Here is a 15,807-nt window from a genome sequence, read left to right on the forward strand (position 1 = left end):
TGGAAGGTGGAGGTATGTTTGATTAATATTAACTCTTTGTCTTTTGTGTTGGATTGATGGTAATTCCTCAAGGTCTAACTCAAACTCTATGCTTTCTCAGTGTCTACTGCAGGGGGTCAAGGTGCTATGGGGGAAATATTATATAGAAAAGAATGGTTGATTATACTATCCTGGCATGAATGCCAACCACATGTGGGCAAACTTGCTATTTATCTCTGTCCAACATACATTCTCATCCTCTCAAATTAATGGTTCATAGTAATTTCTCTTCAAGTATTTTTGAGATGCCTTGAGGGCCATACTCCACTTTTCCTTTACTTCAGCAAGTAATCCCCAAAATATAAGCCATAAGAGTCAGAGAGATAGTAAAGAGGATGGGGTGCTTGCTTTGCACACGGCCAACCCAGGTTCAATCCCCGGCATCCCATATGGTTCCCAGAGCCCGAATAGAGTGATTCTTGGGTGCAGAGCCAGTAGTAACCTCTGAGACTCACTGGATTGTGACCCCCAAACCCAAAAACAAACAAATTAATAAACAAACAAGATATAAGCCACAAGACAGAAGCTTGCTTACCCTCACTTTTCAACAGTCGTACTGTAAGTTACCTCGACATATTCTTGTCTTGGTTTCTCATTTCAGAGGATGTGGCCTTCACATTTGCTTGTGAAAACATTCTCTCCCACGTTCTGAGATCGCTTCTGGGATCAGTCAGGGGCTCCTTTCTCCTCTCCCCAACATCCTATGAACTTCTAAACATGCTCAAACTCCTCCCAACTCAAAATACTCCAAAAGTGAAATAATTCTTACTCTTTTTCAAAATGCCATTAACCCCTACTTTTTTTTTTTTTGGTATTTAGTTCTCTTCTGGTTAGTATTTACAGAGTTTAGCCTTTTCACGATTTGATTTTATTTTAATCCTGGGTCTTTGCAATGCAGTCTGGGTACCATGGGGCCACTTCCAATGATTTAGAGTAGTGAGCCTAAAGTTTCAGTTCTCAGGTACAGCGATGTGATGTGCTTGGGCAGAGCTGTGCTGGCCCCCAGGAGAGACACCTCACAGGGCCAGGAGCCATGCAGTGTCTAAGATCAAACCTGAAACTCAATTCATGCAAGGCATGCACTCTGTCATGTTGAGCTATCTCCAGCACTTTATGATTAATTTTTAGTAATTGAGGTCACGTTGGTTCACAAGATTGTAAATGTTTTTTTTTTTTACTAGATTGTAAATGTTTTTTTTTTTTTACTTTTGTTTTGAGTCACACCCAGCTGTGATCAGGGCTTGCTGCTGACTCTGTGCTCAGGGGTCATACCCAGTTTGAATAGGTGCAAGGCAAGTGCTTTACCTGTGGTACTATTTCTGCTGCTTCCTAATGTTTATGTTTTATGGGTGGAAGATGAACACACTGCACCCTCTACCAAAGCACCAATATTCCTCCACCACTATCTATAGACCCTTTCTTGTCTACCTAACTTATTAATTAAATTCTATTCTGAGAGTCTAAGGTTTGTTTTCATTGGGTACTATCTACCTCACAAATGAGGCCACTGTTACTTTTCTCTTCCCTTTCTGGCTTATTTCATTAGTATGACACTACTCCTCCCTCCACCCGGTTCTATGCATGTTGCCGCAAAGGGCGAGACTATCTTTTCTCATAGCCGAGTGGTAGTCTATTTGTGTATGTGCTGCAATTTCTTTATCCACTCACTTGTATGTGAGCATTTGGGTTGTTTGGGACTGTTGAAATAGGGCGGCTGTGAACCTAGCTGTGCATCTATCTTTTCAAATTAATATTTTTGTGCTCCTGGGGTAGATATTTAGAAGTTTCCAGTAGAATTGCTGGATCATATCATAGTTATGTTTTACTTTATTTTGTTTTGTTTTATTTTTGTATTTAAAAAAAATTTAAATTTTGACATTTTTCCTTTTTTCTTTCTTTTTTTAATTAAATTTTTTATTAGTGAATCATCGTGAGGTACAGTTACAGACTTACAACTTTTCTTGTTTGTGTTTCAGTCGTGGGCTGGAGCAATAGCACAGTGGTAGGGCATTTGCCTTGCACGAGGCTGATCTGGGTTCGATTCCTCCATCCCTCTCGGAGAGCCCAGCAAGCTACTGAGAGTATCGAGCCTGCATGGCAGAGCCTGGCAAGCTACCCTTGGTGTATTTACCATGCCCAAAACAGTAACAACAAGTCTCACAGTGGAGACATTACTGGTGCCCGCTCGAGCAAATCAATGAGCAATGGGATGACAATGACAGTGACAGTGACAGTGTTTTAGTCATGCAATTCTTGAGTACCCATCCCTCCACCAGTGCCCATTCTCCACCACCGATGACCCCAGTATCCCTCCCCCATCACCACCACCCCGTCCCCTCCACTCCACCCTGCCTCTGTGGCAGGGCATTCCCTTTTGTTCTCTCTCTCCTTTTGGGTGTTGTGTTTGCAATAGAAGTATTGAGTGGCCATCGTGTTTGATCTATTGTCTACTTTCAGCGTGCATCAAAAATATGGAACGCTTCACGAATTTGAGTGTCATCCTTACATAGGGGCCATGCTAATCCTCTCTGTATCGTTCCAATTTTAATATATGTGCTGCCGAAGCAAGCATCATAGTTACATTTTAATTTTTTAAATAAGTCTCCCCAGTTTCCATAGTGATTTGACTATGAAATACAGCTTGCATTTCCTCCAACAGCAGATGAGAATTTCTTTGCCTCGCCTTCCCATTGATGCTTGTCGTTTCTGTTCATGACATGACCATTCTTTCTCTCTACTGTGAGGTGATAAGTCATTGTTGTTTGTATTTGCATTTCTCCGGCAGTCAGTGATGAAGAATGCTTTCTCATGTGCCTACTGGCAATTTGTCTGTCCTCTTTGGAGAAGTGTCTCTTCAGCTGTTCTCCTATTTTGTGATGGATTGTTTATTTTTCCAGTGTTGCATTTTGTGAGTTCTTTGTATACTTTGGATATTAGCCTTTGTCAAGTCTTTTGTATGGCATGCAAACATTTTGTCCCATTCATTAGGATGTTATTTTGCTTTAGTGATCATTTCTTTCATAATGCAGCCTTTTAGTTTGATGTAATCCCATTAAGTTTTGTTTTCCTTGCCAATAGAATTGAATCATAGAAGACACCTCTGGTGCCAATTTTATGCAGTGTTTTGTCTACTCTTTTTGATGTGGATTTTCTTTTATGAATTTAAGTCTAAGACCTAATTTTGAATCTGCTTTGAGTTAACTTTTGTGCATGGTGTGAGATCACTGTATAACTGTATCACTGTCATTCCGTTCATCTATTTACTCAAGTGGGCACCAGTAACGGCTCTATTCCTCTCAGCCCTGAGATATTAGCAGCCTCTGCTTACTTGTCTTCACCAACAATTGGAGGCTCTTTCAGGGTCAGGGGAATGAGGCCTATCGTTACTGTTTTTGGCATATTGAATACTCCACGGGTAGCTTGCCAGGCTCTGCCCTTTCGGGTAGGATACTCTCAGTAGCTTGCCGCGCTCTCCGAGAGGTATGTATATACTGTCATCCCATTAATCAATCATTTGCTTGAGTGGACCCAGTAACGTCTCCATTCATCCTAGCCCTGAGAGTTAGCAGCTTCTCTTTACTTGTCCTTCCCAACGGTGCTGCATTAGAGGCTCTTCAGGGTCAGGGGAATGAGACCCATCATTGTTGCTGTATTTGGCATATGAATACACCATGGGGAGCTTGCCAGGCTCTCCCATGCGGGCAGTAAACTGTCGGTAGCTTGCCAGGTTCTCCAAGACAGAAAACTAGGCTATCAGATGGTAGTGCAAGAGACTCTACATTGCTGTCTTCTGGGAGCTTGGTTGTATAGTCTCTGGATGTTGGCCATTGATGGGATTTCACGGGCTGGGGGCAGTTTCTGGGTGTGACTGCCTAGGTACTAGAAAATGGGAAATCTGGGTGGAAGAGGTCCAGTCCTGATCTGAGCAGCCTTGGAGATCTCGGTCCTGGGTCCCAAATACCTGGGTTCCTCTGCTGGTTCCTTCACGTGTGAGGCTTGTCCGAACATGAGGAGAGTGGCCTTCAGTCACTTTATGGTGGCTATGGTGTGAGATAGTCATTTAATTTTTTCCCTACAAGGCTAACTAGTTTTCTCAATAACATTATTGAAGAGGCTTTTTTTCTTCATCTCATGTTTTTGGTTCTTTGGTTGTAAATTAACTGTGTGTCTGAGATTTATTTATGGGTTCTTAAGTTTACTCCATTTGTCTAAATGTCCAATTTTATTCCATTAATACAAAGTGTCCAAATTTGTTTCATTAATATACTGATTTGGTTACTATAGTTTTAGAGTATAGTTTATTCATTTCTTCTTATGATTATCTTGGTCACTTGTGTAGTTTTGTAGTTTTATGCAAATTTTAGAAGTATTTTTTCTATGTCTCTGAAAAAGGACAGGAAAATTTTGATGGGGATCTTACTGAATTTGCAGAATGCTTTGGGAGTGGAGTAGGATGCTCATGTTAACAATATTTATTCTTGAAAACTTCTTCTGATCTATAAAAACAGGGTACTTTCTCATTCCCTGCTTATTTTTTTTTTAAAAGTGACTTGGTTTTTGATCTATAAGTCTTTCTCGTCCTTTGTTAAATTGATTCTTAGGTACTTATATTTTTGATGCAAATGTAAATAGAATTTCAAAATATTTTTCTCTTATGTTAATTTTTATATAAAAATGCAACCAATTTTTGCATATTGAATTTGTAGCTTGTCACTTCTCTGCATGTTTTATTGTTTTCAATATTTTAGGAAATTTTATGTTTTTAGGATTTTCTATGTATATTATCATATACAAATAGGGATAGTTTAGCTTCTTTTCCAGCTTGAATCTCTCCCTTTATTTCTTTGCCTAACTGTGCTATCTAGGACTTCAAATATTATGTTGAAAAATATTATTTTGAAGGTAGACATTCTTATGTTAAAAAATAAAAGGTTAATTCTCATTCCCACTCATTTTTGTTGTTGCAATGACAGGCTCACATACCTCATTGTGATGCTGGCATTACTCTCAGTACCTACGAATTGGTACTGGGCATCGAATTTGCTTCCTCACACTTGCAAGGCAGGCCCTTTGCCACTGAAACATTCTGAGTCCCTGGACATTCTTTGAGGAAAAACTTTCAGTCTTTTGTTGTTGAGTATGATGTTAGTAGTGAGTTTATTGTATGTAGCTTTTACTTTGTTAAAACAAACACCTCTGATTTTTATGTCACTGAGAGTTTTATCATAAGTGTATTTTAAATTTTGTAAGAAGTTTTCTGGGCATCTACTAATAAGGACACCTGATTTTTATTTTTACTTTTGCTTGTGTCATATATATTAATTGATTAGTTTTTGGCAGAACCACCTTGCATCCCCAGAATCATTTCCTCTTGGTCATTGTGCATTATTCCTTTTGTTGAAGTTGGTTCACTTTTTTGTTGAGGATATTTGCCTCTATGTTTATCAGAGACAGTGGTTTGCAATTTTCTATTTTGTGTGTGTCTCTGTCAACTCTTGGTAGTCATGAGCCATATTAGCCTGTTTAGAAAAATTTCAGTTTTCTCAATTTTCTGGAAGGAGGCTGAGAAGTATAGATAATAAGTCAACTTAAAAATTTTAGTAGAACTTACAAACAAACCGACATGCACCTTGGCTTTTGTTTTAGGACAGACTTTTGGTTACTTCAATTTCTTTGCTTCTAATTGGTCTGATTAGGTTTTCAATTTCCTTCTGGATCAATTCATAGAAGTATGATTCTGAAAAATTGTGCCCTCCTATTTAATATGCTATCCTATTTAAAAGAATAGAACTGTTCATAGTAATCTCTGATGACCTTTTTTATTTCTGTGGTATGTTATGATTCCTTTCCTGTCATTTCTTATCCCATTTATTAGACTTTTTTCTCTTCATGAATCTAATTATAGATTTGTTAGTCTGATTTATCTTTCAAATAACTACTTCTTAGTATTATTGATCTTTTGTATTGTCTCCCTGTTTTCTATTTCATTTACTTCTGCTCAAATCTTTGTTATTTTCTTTCTTATAGTCCTTGGAGGGCAGGTGCTGTTCTTCCTCTAGTTACTTTATCTGTGAAGTTAAGTAACTTGCTTTGCATAGAAAGTAACTTACACATTTGTTTTGTATAGCAAGTTGTTCACATGAGCATTCAGCTTTTTGAAGGTGGAGAACCCTGTAATGTCTCTTTAGCCCAGCTTTCCCAACTTCTCATTAAAGGCTGTTGTTTCTTTACTGGTTTTCCATCTAATTAATATGTCCTTTGTTGAGAGTGATGTGGTAAATTTCCTACTACTATTGTGTTGCTGTCATTGTCTCTCTTAAATCTTGTTAGTGACTGCTTTATGCGTTTTGATGCCTTTTTTTTTGGTGCATGTATATTCATAAATGTTAAGTCTCTTTGCAGTATTGGCCCCTTCGGGTAGATGTCAAGAAGTGTAACTCTGTGTCATATGGAAGCTCAATTCCTAGCTTTTTGGGAAGGGTCCATATTGTTTTCAAGAAAGGTTGGACCAATCAGCATCCCCACCATCAGTCCATGAGTACCCCCTTTTCCCCACATTCATGCTAACGTTGGTTGCTTCTGTTTTTTGTGATGTGTGTCAATCATTCTATGCAAAGCAAGTTACTTAACTTCACAGATAAAGTAACTAGAGGAAGAACAGCAACTGCCCTCCAAGGACAATGAGAAATTCACATGAGATGATAACTCATTATTGTTTTAACTTATGTTTTCCTGATACATGATGCAGAACATTTTTTGTATGCCTTCTAGCTGTCTGTATGTCTTCTCTGAGGAAGTTTCTGTACATCTCCTCGACCATTTTTTGATGGGCTTAAAATTTTTTTCTTGTAAAGTTCTACCACTCGTTTATATATCTTGGTAGAATGGTGGGTAAATATTTTCTCCAAGTCTGTGAGGTGTCTTTTCATTTCTGGTCAGTGTCTCTTTTGCAGTGCAGAAGTTTCTTGGTTTGCTGTAGTTCCATTTGTTTATCTTCGCTTTCATTTGATTGGTCAATGGTTTTGAATCTTTGGCGATACCTCTAGCTTCAATGTCATGAAATGTTATGCCTATGCTTTCCTCATAATAACTTATGTATTCAGATCTAACATTGAGGCATTTAATTCATTTTGATTTGCAAATATCAGAGTTTTAAGAGGTGTTCAATTGAGGCATATAATCTACTTACTATCAAACAATATGCATCAGTTTTACACAAATGGAAGTTTAATGTATATATATTTCTGTACTTACAATTTTCATCTAATTATATCTTCCTTAGATGTGCCAAAATTTCAAACCCTTATGTGGTTGAATAGTTAGTTTGTTTCTAGTCATTTGCTATTAAAACGATACTATATTGAGAATTTTGCATAGCTTACCTTGTCACACATCCACAGATATTTATGAATATACATGATTTATAAATAATCTAATTTATATTGCATTAGTTATGTATATAGCCCAAACAAAGATATGTAGGCCTCTCTATTGATGGAGATGCAAAATTTCTACACTTTAAATGACTCAATAATAACATAGGTATGTTATTTCAATAGATATATCAAACTGTTCTTAAAAAATAATTTCAGTTGATAGTCCTCTGAAAAAATCAATACCTATTTATTTTCTTCATCGCTCAATATAAATAGGTATAGAATTCATGACTATAGTGACTTGTTCTCTTTTATGAGTCAAGTATTTGCTCATGTTTGAAACTAGTTGTATTTCATACACTTTAAGTCATGTTCATGTCTTTCATTAATTTTTATTTTGTGGTTGAACTTTTGTTTGCTGATTTTATGTATTTGTTTATGTGTGGCTTGAGGCCATACCTGGTTGTGCTCAGGGTTTACGTGTAGCTCTGTAATAAGGGATCACACCTGGCAAGGCTTTGGGTGACCATAAGGGGTGCCAGAATTTGAACCCAGGTTGAGCGTGCTCAAGCAAGCCAAGTCCCACATTCATTGTATTATCTCTCTAGCTCGTTTGCCAGTTTTGTGGTCTCCTCTCATAGTGGATACCTTTCTACTTTACGGACTTCAATAGCCATTCCAGTTGCTCCTCTGCTTGATTTGGTGTCCCTTTCCCTTAACTTTAGTGACAGCACACCTCTCATTCTCTTTCTTGCTTATTCTCCTCTATATGCATTTAAAAATGAGTGTCTCAATATAGCAGTCATTTGGAAATTCATGCTATGTCTATGTACATCTTCACCTTTCTCTCCACTCCATTCATAGACCCACTCATATTAGTTTCTCACACATTTTCAAAAAAAAATCTTCTAGATAAATCAAGTAAATAAAAATTAGACATCTTTTTAATCCTATGTAAAAAGGAGAAAAATTAAATTTTTAGAAATCTACCTTAGATTGGAAATGGACACCGGTGGAGAGATGGATGCTGGATCATTGTATAACTGAAACCTGATCATGAACAGCTTTATAACTATGGTCTTATGGTAACTCACATTAAAAAAGAAATCTACTTTATTATTAATAGGAATAAAATGTCCTTACAGTTTTTTATATGTGTAAAATGTTTTTTTCTTTATTCTCTTAGCTGCACATAACAATGATTTCTAAAGGTATTGATGCTAATAATTTCAAATTTTCATACTTTTACTTACTAATGTTCTTTCTCAGTCCCAAACTAATAGATAATACCTACTATTTGGTTCCATGTCAGTTCTTTAGAAAAGTTTTTATTGGTTCAATTTGTTATGTTCCCAAAGTACATAGTGTTTTTCATTCTTATTACTGATATTGATACATTTTTGTATGTGATTACTTTATTAAATGTAATTTTTCCCTGTAGGTTGTAACTTTTTTTAATGTTAAGAATTGTAACTCTTTGACTTTTCATTCTATACTCACCACATGAAGTAAGTTTTGGCATTTAATGTTCAATAAATGCTGAGTGAATGCATAAATGAATAGAAGAATGAGGTAATGGTAGATAAACTCTTTGACCTTACATTGTTACAATAATAATTCTTAGGGAATGTTAATTAGATTTGTAAATGATAAATGATTTGAAGCTAAGAGGTTTAGGGAATGTTTTAAATGACAAAATAGAATAAAAAAATAAACATACTCAAAGACTGGAAGCTTTAATCCACCTCTCCCCAAACCAAGGTAGGTAACATTGGACACAATAACTTCTCAGTATGAATATGATTAGATAGACTTTATTGCATTTAAAATTTCACTCTTTCTTTAATCAGTTATCTTATATATCCCACATACTTCATAAATTAGAAAAACACATATTCTGAGCAAATTGCAGGATACCACCTCCTCATAAAATTATAGATTAGCTGTTTGATTATCTCAGTTTTTGAAGCTTTTTTGGTACAAGCAAGTATTTTTGGATGATGAAAGTTCTTGTTGTTTATCATTTAAAGTACTGAGCCCAAATTAATGGCTATAGAAAAATCTTATGAGAGGCTAGAACATGCTGAGAATTCTCTTCCTGTTTAAAAGCACAAACTGACTTTTCAGTTGACTCACTTTATTGACAAAATCTGAGCTTCAACCTCAAATGGAAAATCTTTATTTTTTTTGTCTTCTCTTTTTTTTTTTCAGCAATCTGTGAAGCTCCATCATCTAGTTGAGTCACACAATAGTGTTACAGTCTCTATATGTGGGAGGAAAGGTGAGTCTAATTATTTGGCCAGTTAAACCACTTTATTCATTTTGCATACTTTTTATTCTGTATAACAATGCATTATAACAGTATAAAACTATCAGGTGTGCGTCATTAAAAAGCTAACACGTTTGTCTCCATTGGTTGTAATTTATGCCTCTCTCCTTCTCACCATCTTCTTTCTCCTTTCCTTTTTAAGTCCCATCATTTTGATCTATGTCTTGTTAATATGGAATCAGAAAAGGATACATTTGAACCTTTGTTCCTATTAATCATCTTCATACACATTTTATCCCATATATTTTACTTAATGAGAAAAGCGACTTGTGATTTTTTTTACCTCTTAAAGAAACAGCCTTATTTTGGTAAAATTTATTTACTGTAAACCAGACATATTTAAAGTGTACAAATGGATCAATTTTGACACAATTACTAAAATATCATAATAATAAACTCAGTGACTATCACCCCCACCACTTTGCGCTACTTTGTCCTTTCTCTATTCTGCTTATGTGTATCCCGAAGCAATAATTTTGCCTGATTAGAATTTTGTATACGTGCATTTTTGTGGTTAATTTTACTGTGATCAGATATCATGATTTTTTTAAAAAAAGTATAACTATTTTGTTCAATATACCAATAGGTTATTCCTTTTTATTACTGAAATAGTTTAGGAGTGATATATCTCCTTACAATCATTCTACTTTACCTTTGAACTTATATATTCCGCCTGATATGGGAATATGGCATGGTCAAAGTAAAAATTCCAAACTCTTAATATATCTAGATATAAAATTTATGTCTTTTGATGAAAGAAGACAACCATATTTACCTCTCATTAGAAGTATTACATGTGGTCAGGGCACCTGCTCTGTAGCAGGAGGCCTGAGTAGAATCCCTGGCACCATGTGTAAACCAGTTTGTACTGTTGGGAGCAACCATTGAACACAGAACCTGGACCAACCCCCAAGTACTATCAATTATGCCTCAAAAAACAGATAAAAAGCGTAAAACTCCAAATGAATTCTCTTGCCAAAGATTAAGACCTTTTAGATTTACCTGCCAATTTACAGGAAGTGCATGGAATAGAAAAATTTGTTTATTTATTTATTTATTTTTTATTTTATTGATTCGCCATGAGATATAGTTACAAGCTTTTATGTCTGAGTTACAATCACACAATGATCAAACACTCATCTCTCCACCAGTGCACATTCCCCAGCACCAATATCCCCAGTATACCCCCACCTTTTCTACCCTCCCACTGCCTCTAGGGCAGACAATATTTCCCATACTCTCTCTCTACTTCTGGGCATTATGGTTTGCAATGCAGATACTGAGAGGTCATCATGTTTGGTCCTTTATTTACTTTTGGCACCATTGTCCATCCCAAACAAGAAATAGAAAAACTTAAGTAGCTATAAGGATATGTAACCAGTACAAAGTAGACTGTGGGAACCAAAGGACAAGCTATATCTTTCCTCACAAAATCTATGCAGGAAAAATTAGGAGATTGATTCGAAATACATTTCATAATAGATCATATGTATAGCTAAATAAATATATGTACACACATGTCTGAGGTTCAGTTAAGGAAATTTGAACATTACATACTTGACTTTTTTTAATTATAGAAGTTTAGAATGATAGTGGAATTGAAAATGGATATATCTTAGATATATAATAACAATTTTAAATAAAATATATAATATTTAAAATAATTCCAAAATTAAAACTGCTTTTCAGAGGCTGGAGTGATAGCACAGGGGGTAGGGTGTATGCCCTGCATGCGCCAACCCGGGTTCGATTCCCACCCCTGAGCACCACCAGGAGTAATTCCTGAGTGCATGAGCCAGAAGTAACCCCTGTGCATCACAGGGTGTGACCCAAAAAGAAAAAAATAAAACCTGCTTTTTGTATCAGTGAGGAAGGGTCCAATCAATTTATACTGGGAGACCTGACTATTTTAAGGAAAAGTAAAGCTAGATCCCTCCTTTATAAAATATTAAAAGGTAAATTTTCCATGTAAATTCTTTTTCAGACAATATAGATTTTAAAAATATTCTCAATGTCTCAGAAGCAGTAGAAGTAAATAAAGGAAAATATACCTGCCCCGGACTGGAGTGATAGGACAGCGGGTAGGGTGTTTGCCTTGCACTCGGCTGGCCCGGTTCAATTCCTCTGTCCCTCTCCGAGAGCCCAGCAAGCTACCGAGAGTATCCCGCCTGTACGGCAGAGCCTGTCAAGCTACCTTTGACGTATTCGATATGCCCAAAACAGTAACAATAAGTCTCACAATGGAGACGTTACTTGTGTCCGCTAGAGCAAATCGATGAACAATGGGACAACGGTGCTACAGAGCAATTCCAAAATAGTCCAAGGAGAAGGAGGTGGTAGAACAGGTAAAGACAAAATTCAATGAGATAAAACTCATTGAAGCTTGATCATAACATGTGGTTTTATTATCATATTTTTCCATTGTTTTATAAATATTTATATATAGGAAAAATATTTCTCCATTGCTATATATATCATAAAAAGTTAAGATAGCAAAATCACCAAAACATTTTTAGAAAGTGAAAATTCACTTCCAGCCAAAGTAATAGGAACAGATTTATCTCACCACCCAAAACAACCAAAATCATACATACAATACATATGAAATTATGGTTTTGAGATCCTGAACATAAGTAACGAAATGCAGAGAAAACAAATGGAAATACTCTGTAATAGACCAGTCTGTTGCCTTTAGAAAGTTTACAAACTGCTATGCAGGGTTAGTATGAGTGAGAGACAGCATATGTATTTTGGATAAATTTGCTAAATACATATTGCCAAATGTATCGCCATAGAAAGCGTATCCATTTGCATTTGCACCATAAATGTGTGGGAGTCCTATTTCTTATAGCCTTGCCAACAGGGCCTGTTGATAAACATATTTTTCTAATTGAGCAGATGATCAATGTTTCTTTATGTATGTTTATCTCAGATGTATTTTAATTTTCTCCTCTCTCTCTCTCTCAAATAACTTAAAACTTACAGAAAATTTTCAAGGATTTTTTAACAACTGTTTTTCTGAGTAGTGTGATAGTATTTTTCCATGGGACTTTGACCTCCACTACTTTAGTACCCATGTCTTAAAGACAAAAACATTATCCTAAACAAATGCCAGTGTGATAGTCAATATCAGAAAGTTCATACTGTCAATTAATACCAACTACTGCTTAGATTCCATTTGAAATTTTCTATTTGTCTCTCCAAGTTATTTATTAGAAAGGATCCAGGATCTCACAAAGCTTTCATTATCTTCTCTCTTTTCTTGACTTTTGTGACCTTTCAACCTTTTCATCTCTGGTTGTTTTGTAGAATGAATGTCTCTTTTGTAGAATTAATTTGTTTTACCTGTCGTTCCTTTGTAGTCAAATTCAGGACATGCAATTTTGGCAGGGATATCAGAGAAGTGATACTGTGTTATCACCACTTCCTTTCAGGTGGTATATGATTTAAATTTGTCCTATTACTGGTGACATTAACTGGGTTTACTTAATTAAATGGTTTCTGCCAGGTTTCTTAATTGTAAATTTGCTCTTTCCCCTTTGTAATTAGTAATTATTTTGTGGAGAGATACTTTCAGACTACATAAATAAGCCATCCTCATCAAACTTTTATCCATTAATTTTAGTACTTGTTAATGTTTTGTGGCTAAATTAATGATTACTTTGATAAAATGATTTTCTAATTTTATCCTTCCTCCTACATTAATTAATTGCCATTTTATGGTGGAGAAAAGTTATACTTTTCCTCATTTATTTATATATTACTTATGTCTTTATGGATTTATGAATCTTGTTTTAGCTGATGAGTGAGTTACCGTTAATTGTTTATTATTTACTTTGTGGCTCAAATTTTTACAGATTTAGACAGCCTGAGTTCTTTTTTAAGTGTTTCTTTTCTTTTTTTAAAACAAATTGAATTGCCCTGAGATATACCATTACAAAGTTGTTCCTGATCAAGTTTCAGTCAAAGACCAATGTCCTAAGTTTTCTCCAGCCCCCCCACCCCCCACCTCTGCCCCCACTTGCCTTGTTTGCCTCTATGGCAGACACTTTTCTTCTCTCTCATTCCCCTGCCCTCCCTCCCCTAAGCATTTTTTTTTCTTTTCAGGCACTGTGATTTGCAAGACTATTATTGAAAGGGTATCATGCCTATCACTTTCAGCACCCAGTTCTTGTCTAGAGTAATCATTTCCAACTTTATTGTCATAGTGGTTCCTTCTCTGTCTAACTGCAGTCTTGTCTTTGGGTGTTATTCTCATACTATGTTTCTTCTACGCCCTAGAAACGAGTGTGATCTTTATGTTTCTGTCCCTCTCCCTCTCCCTCTGACTCCTTTTACTCAGGATGACGCTCTCCTTGTCCATCCACGTTTAAGCAAATTTCATGACTTCATTTTTTCCTAAAGGGACAGCCAGAGTTCTTTAATTTGCTTAGAATTCTTTCCGTTCTCTCTGCATCACTATTTGAACATTTATGGCCCAAGATGCTGTAGTTGATACTTTTCTTATTTTTTTATTTTTATTTTTATGTATTTTGGGATCACACCCAGTGATGCTCAGGGGTGACTCTTGGCTTTGCACTCCAACTCTCATTTCTCTTACTACTATGAGTAACAGTAAGAATTTGAAAACAGTTAAACAGTCACTTGCTAAAAAATTCTATGCCATTTTTACTTTGAAACATGAATTATTTCTTAATATATTCGGAAATGTTGCAATCGTTACTTGCCACTTGTCTCTCTCTTGAAAAGGAATATTGCTCTTTTGTCCATAAATTTCACAAATATTTCCTGAACCGGTCAGAATATCTCAGTTATTAGATAGGGTTTTTTTTGCTTATTATTTTGTTTCCCCAAACTTTTAATCTTATATAATCCAAGTTTACTTATATTTTTTCTTGTTCCCAGGTTTGAACTCAGTGTGGAAGAGTACCATTGTTCAAAACAAAACAAAAACGCGTGGCTTGCATTTTCATTCCTTTCCAATTTAGGGAGCGGTCGGATTGTGTGTTTGTGTGTGGGAGGAAGCCTGACCTGACTCTGTCTCCTCACACTTTCAGCTGGCGTTCAGGAGCTGGAATCGCGCTTCCTGGTGCCTGGAGATCTATTAATCCTGACAGGGAGCAAAGTACAGATGCCATGTGATGCCATTCTGATGGATGGCAGCTGCGTGGTGAACGAAGGCATGCTGACAGGTGGGGCTCTATCTCTGGGCATACACAGCCTCTCCAAGCCCTGCCAAGAGTTTCCTCTACCCAGCTGACAGTGGCATCGCTGGGGGTTGCCGGGGGCCCTTCCATTTCCCAGGAGTCTCAACTGCCCTTCCTGAACGGTTCTGAGAATTCATGTGAAAGCTGATTCTTATGTGCTCTTATCTATAGTCCTCACTTCTGACTGCCTAACACTCCCTTCTTCAATAAAGGGTGATTGTCACTCTGCCATTTCATCTATAAAGATTGTAGAGAGTGTTGGATGTTTCAGAATTATCAGTGTACTTAACACAAGTAAGTACACAAGTACACACGTGTTTTTTTTTTTTTTAATACATATTCTGATAAACTGGGAGGATTTGAAAATGATTGCTGGTGTCTTGAAATGCAGAGGTTCTAGTTTAGAATCTTTCTACCTTAGCTTGAAATGTTGATAACCATGAGGCAGGGTTTGGCAGATCTGCTACAGTCAAGTGCTAATCCTGGGTATTTGGGACTGTTTAATTTTTAAGTAGCATGAGGAAACTCACAGGCCATTGCCTCTCAAATAGGCAAACTGAGGTTCAGCGATGAGGAATGATTGCTCAAGCTTGCAGTCATTTGCAGTCTGACCTGCATAAGCATTTTTTTGTGAGTACAACATTTCTGTAAGACAAAGAGGGAGTTGGATGCTGTGAAAACACATTGTATTGTGGTTCCCATTAAAGTCCAAATCAAATTCCTTTTTCCAGGTAGACTCAAGAGACTTGAAATGGAGACGGGAACGCAGAGCTCTTTTCTGGTGAACTTAAAAAATACAGCATGGCAGATCAGAGTCCTCTTTCCAAGAAATCCATAAATCACACACTCAAAATCC

At 36.4% G+C, this 15,807-nt stretch overlaps 1 protein-coding gene and 1 non-coding gene across 3 annotated transcripts in view; one reads left to right on the plus strand and one right to left on the minus strand.

Moving 5' to 3' along the window:
- The window catches only part of ATP13A4 (ATPase 13A4), a 159,856-nt gene that overhangs the window by 67,099 nt on the left and 76,950 nt on the right, over window positions 1-15,807 (plus strand). For both annotated transcript variants that reach the window (XM_055127706.1, XM_004602996.2), the window contains 2 exons: window positions 9,627-9,696; window positions 14,802-14,936. In XM_055127706.1, the coding sequence (XP_054983681.1) occupies window positions 9,627-9,696; window positions 14,802-14,936 (205 nt within the window). The remainder of the gene's footprint in view (window positions 1-9,626; window positions 9,697-14,801; window positions 14,937-15,807) is intronic.
- Window positions 2,505-2,611, minus strand: LOC129402801 (U6 spliceosomal RNA). Its single transcript, XR_008628843.1, has one exon. It is a non-coding gene; the product is annotated as a U6 spliceosomal RNA (small nuclear RNA).

The sequence above is a fragment of the Sorex araneus genome, chromosome 2, assembly GCF_027595985.1.
Source record: "Sorex araneus isolate mSorAra2 chromosome 2, mSorAra2.pri, whole genome shotgun sequence".
Lineage (NCBI taxonomy): Eukaryota > Metazoa > Chordata > Mammalia > Eulipotyphla > Soricidae > Sorex > Sorex araneus.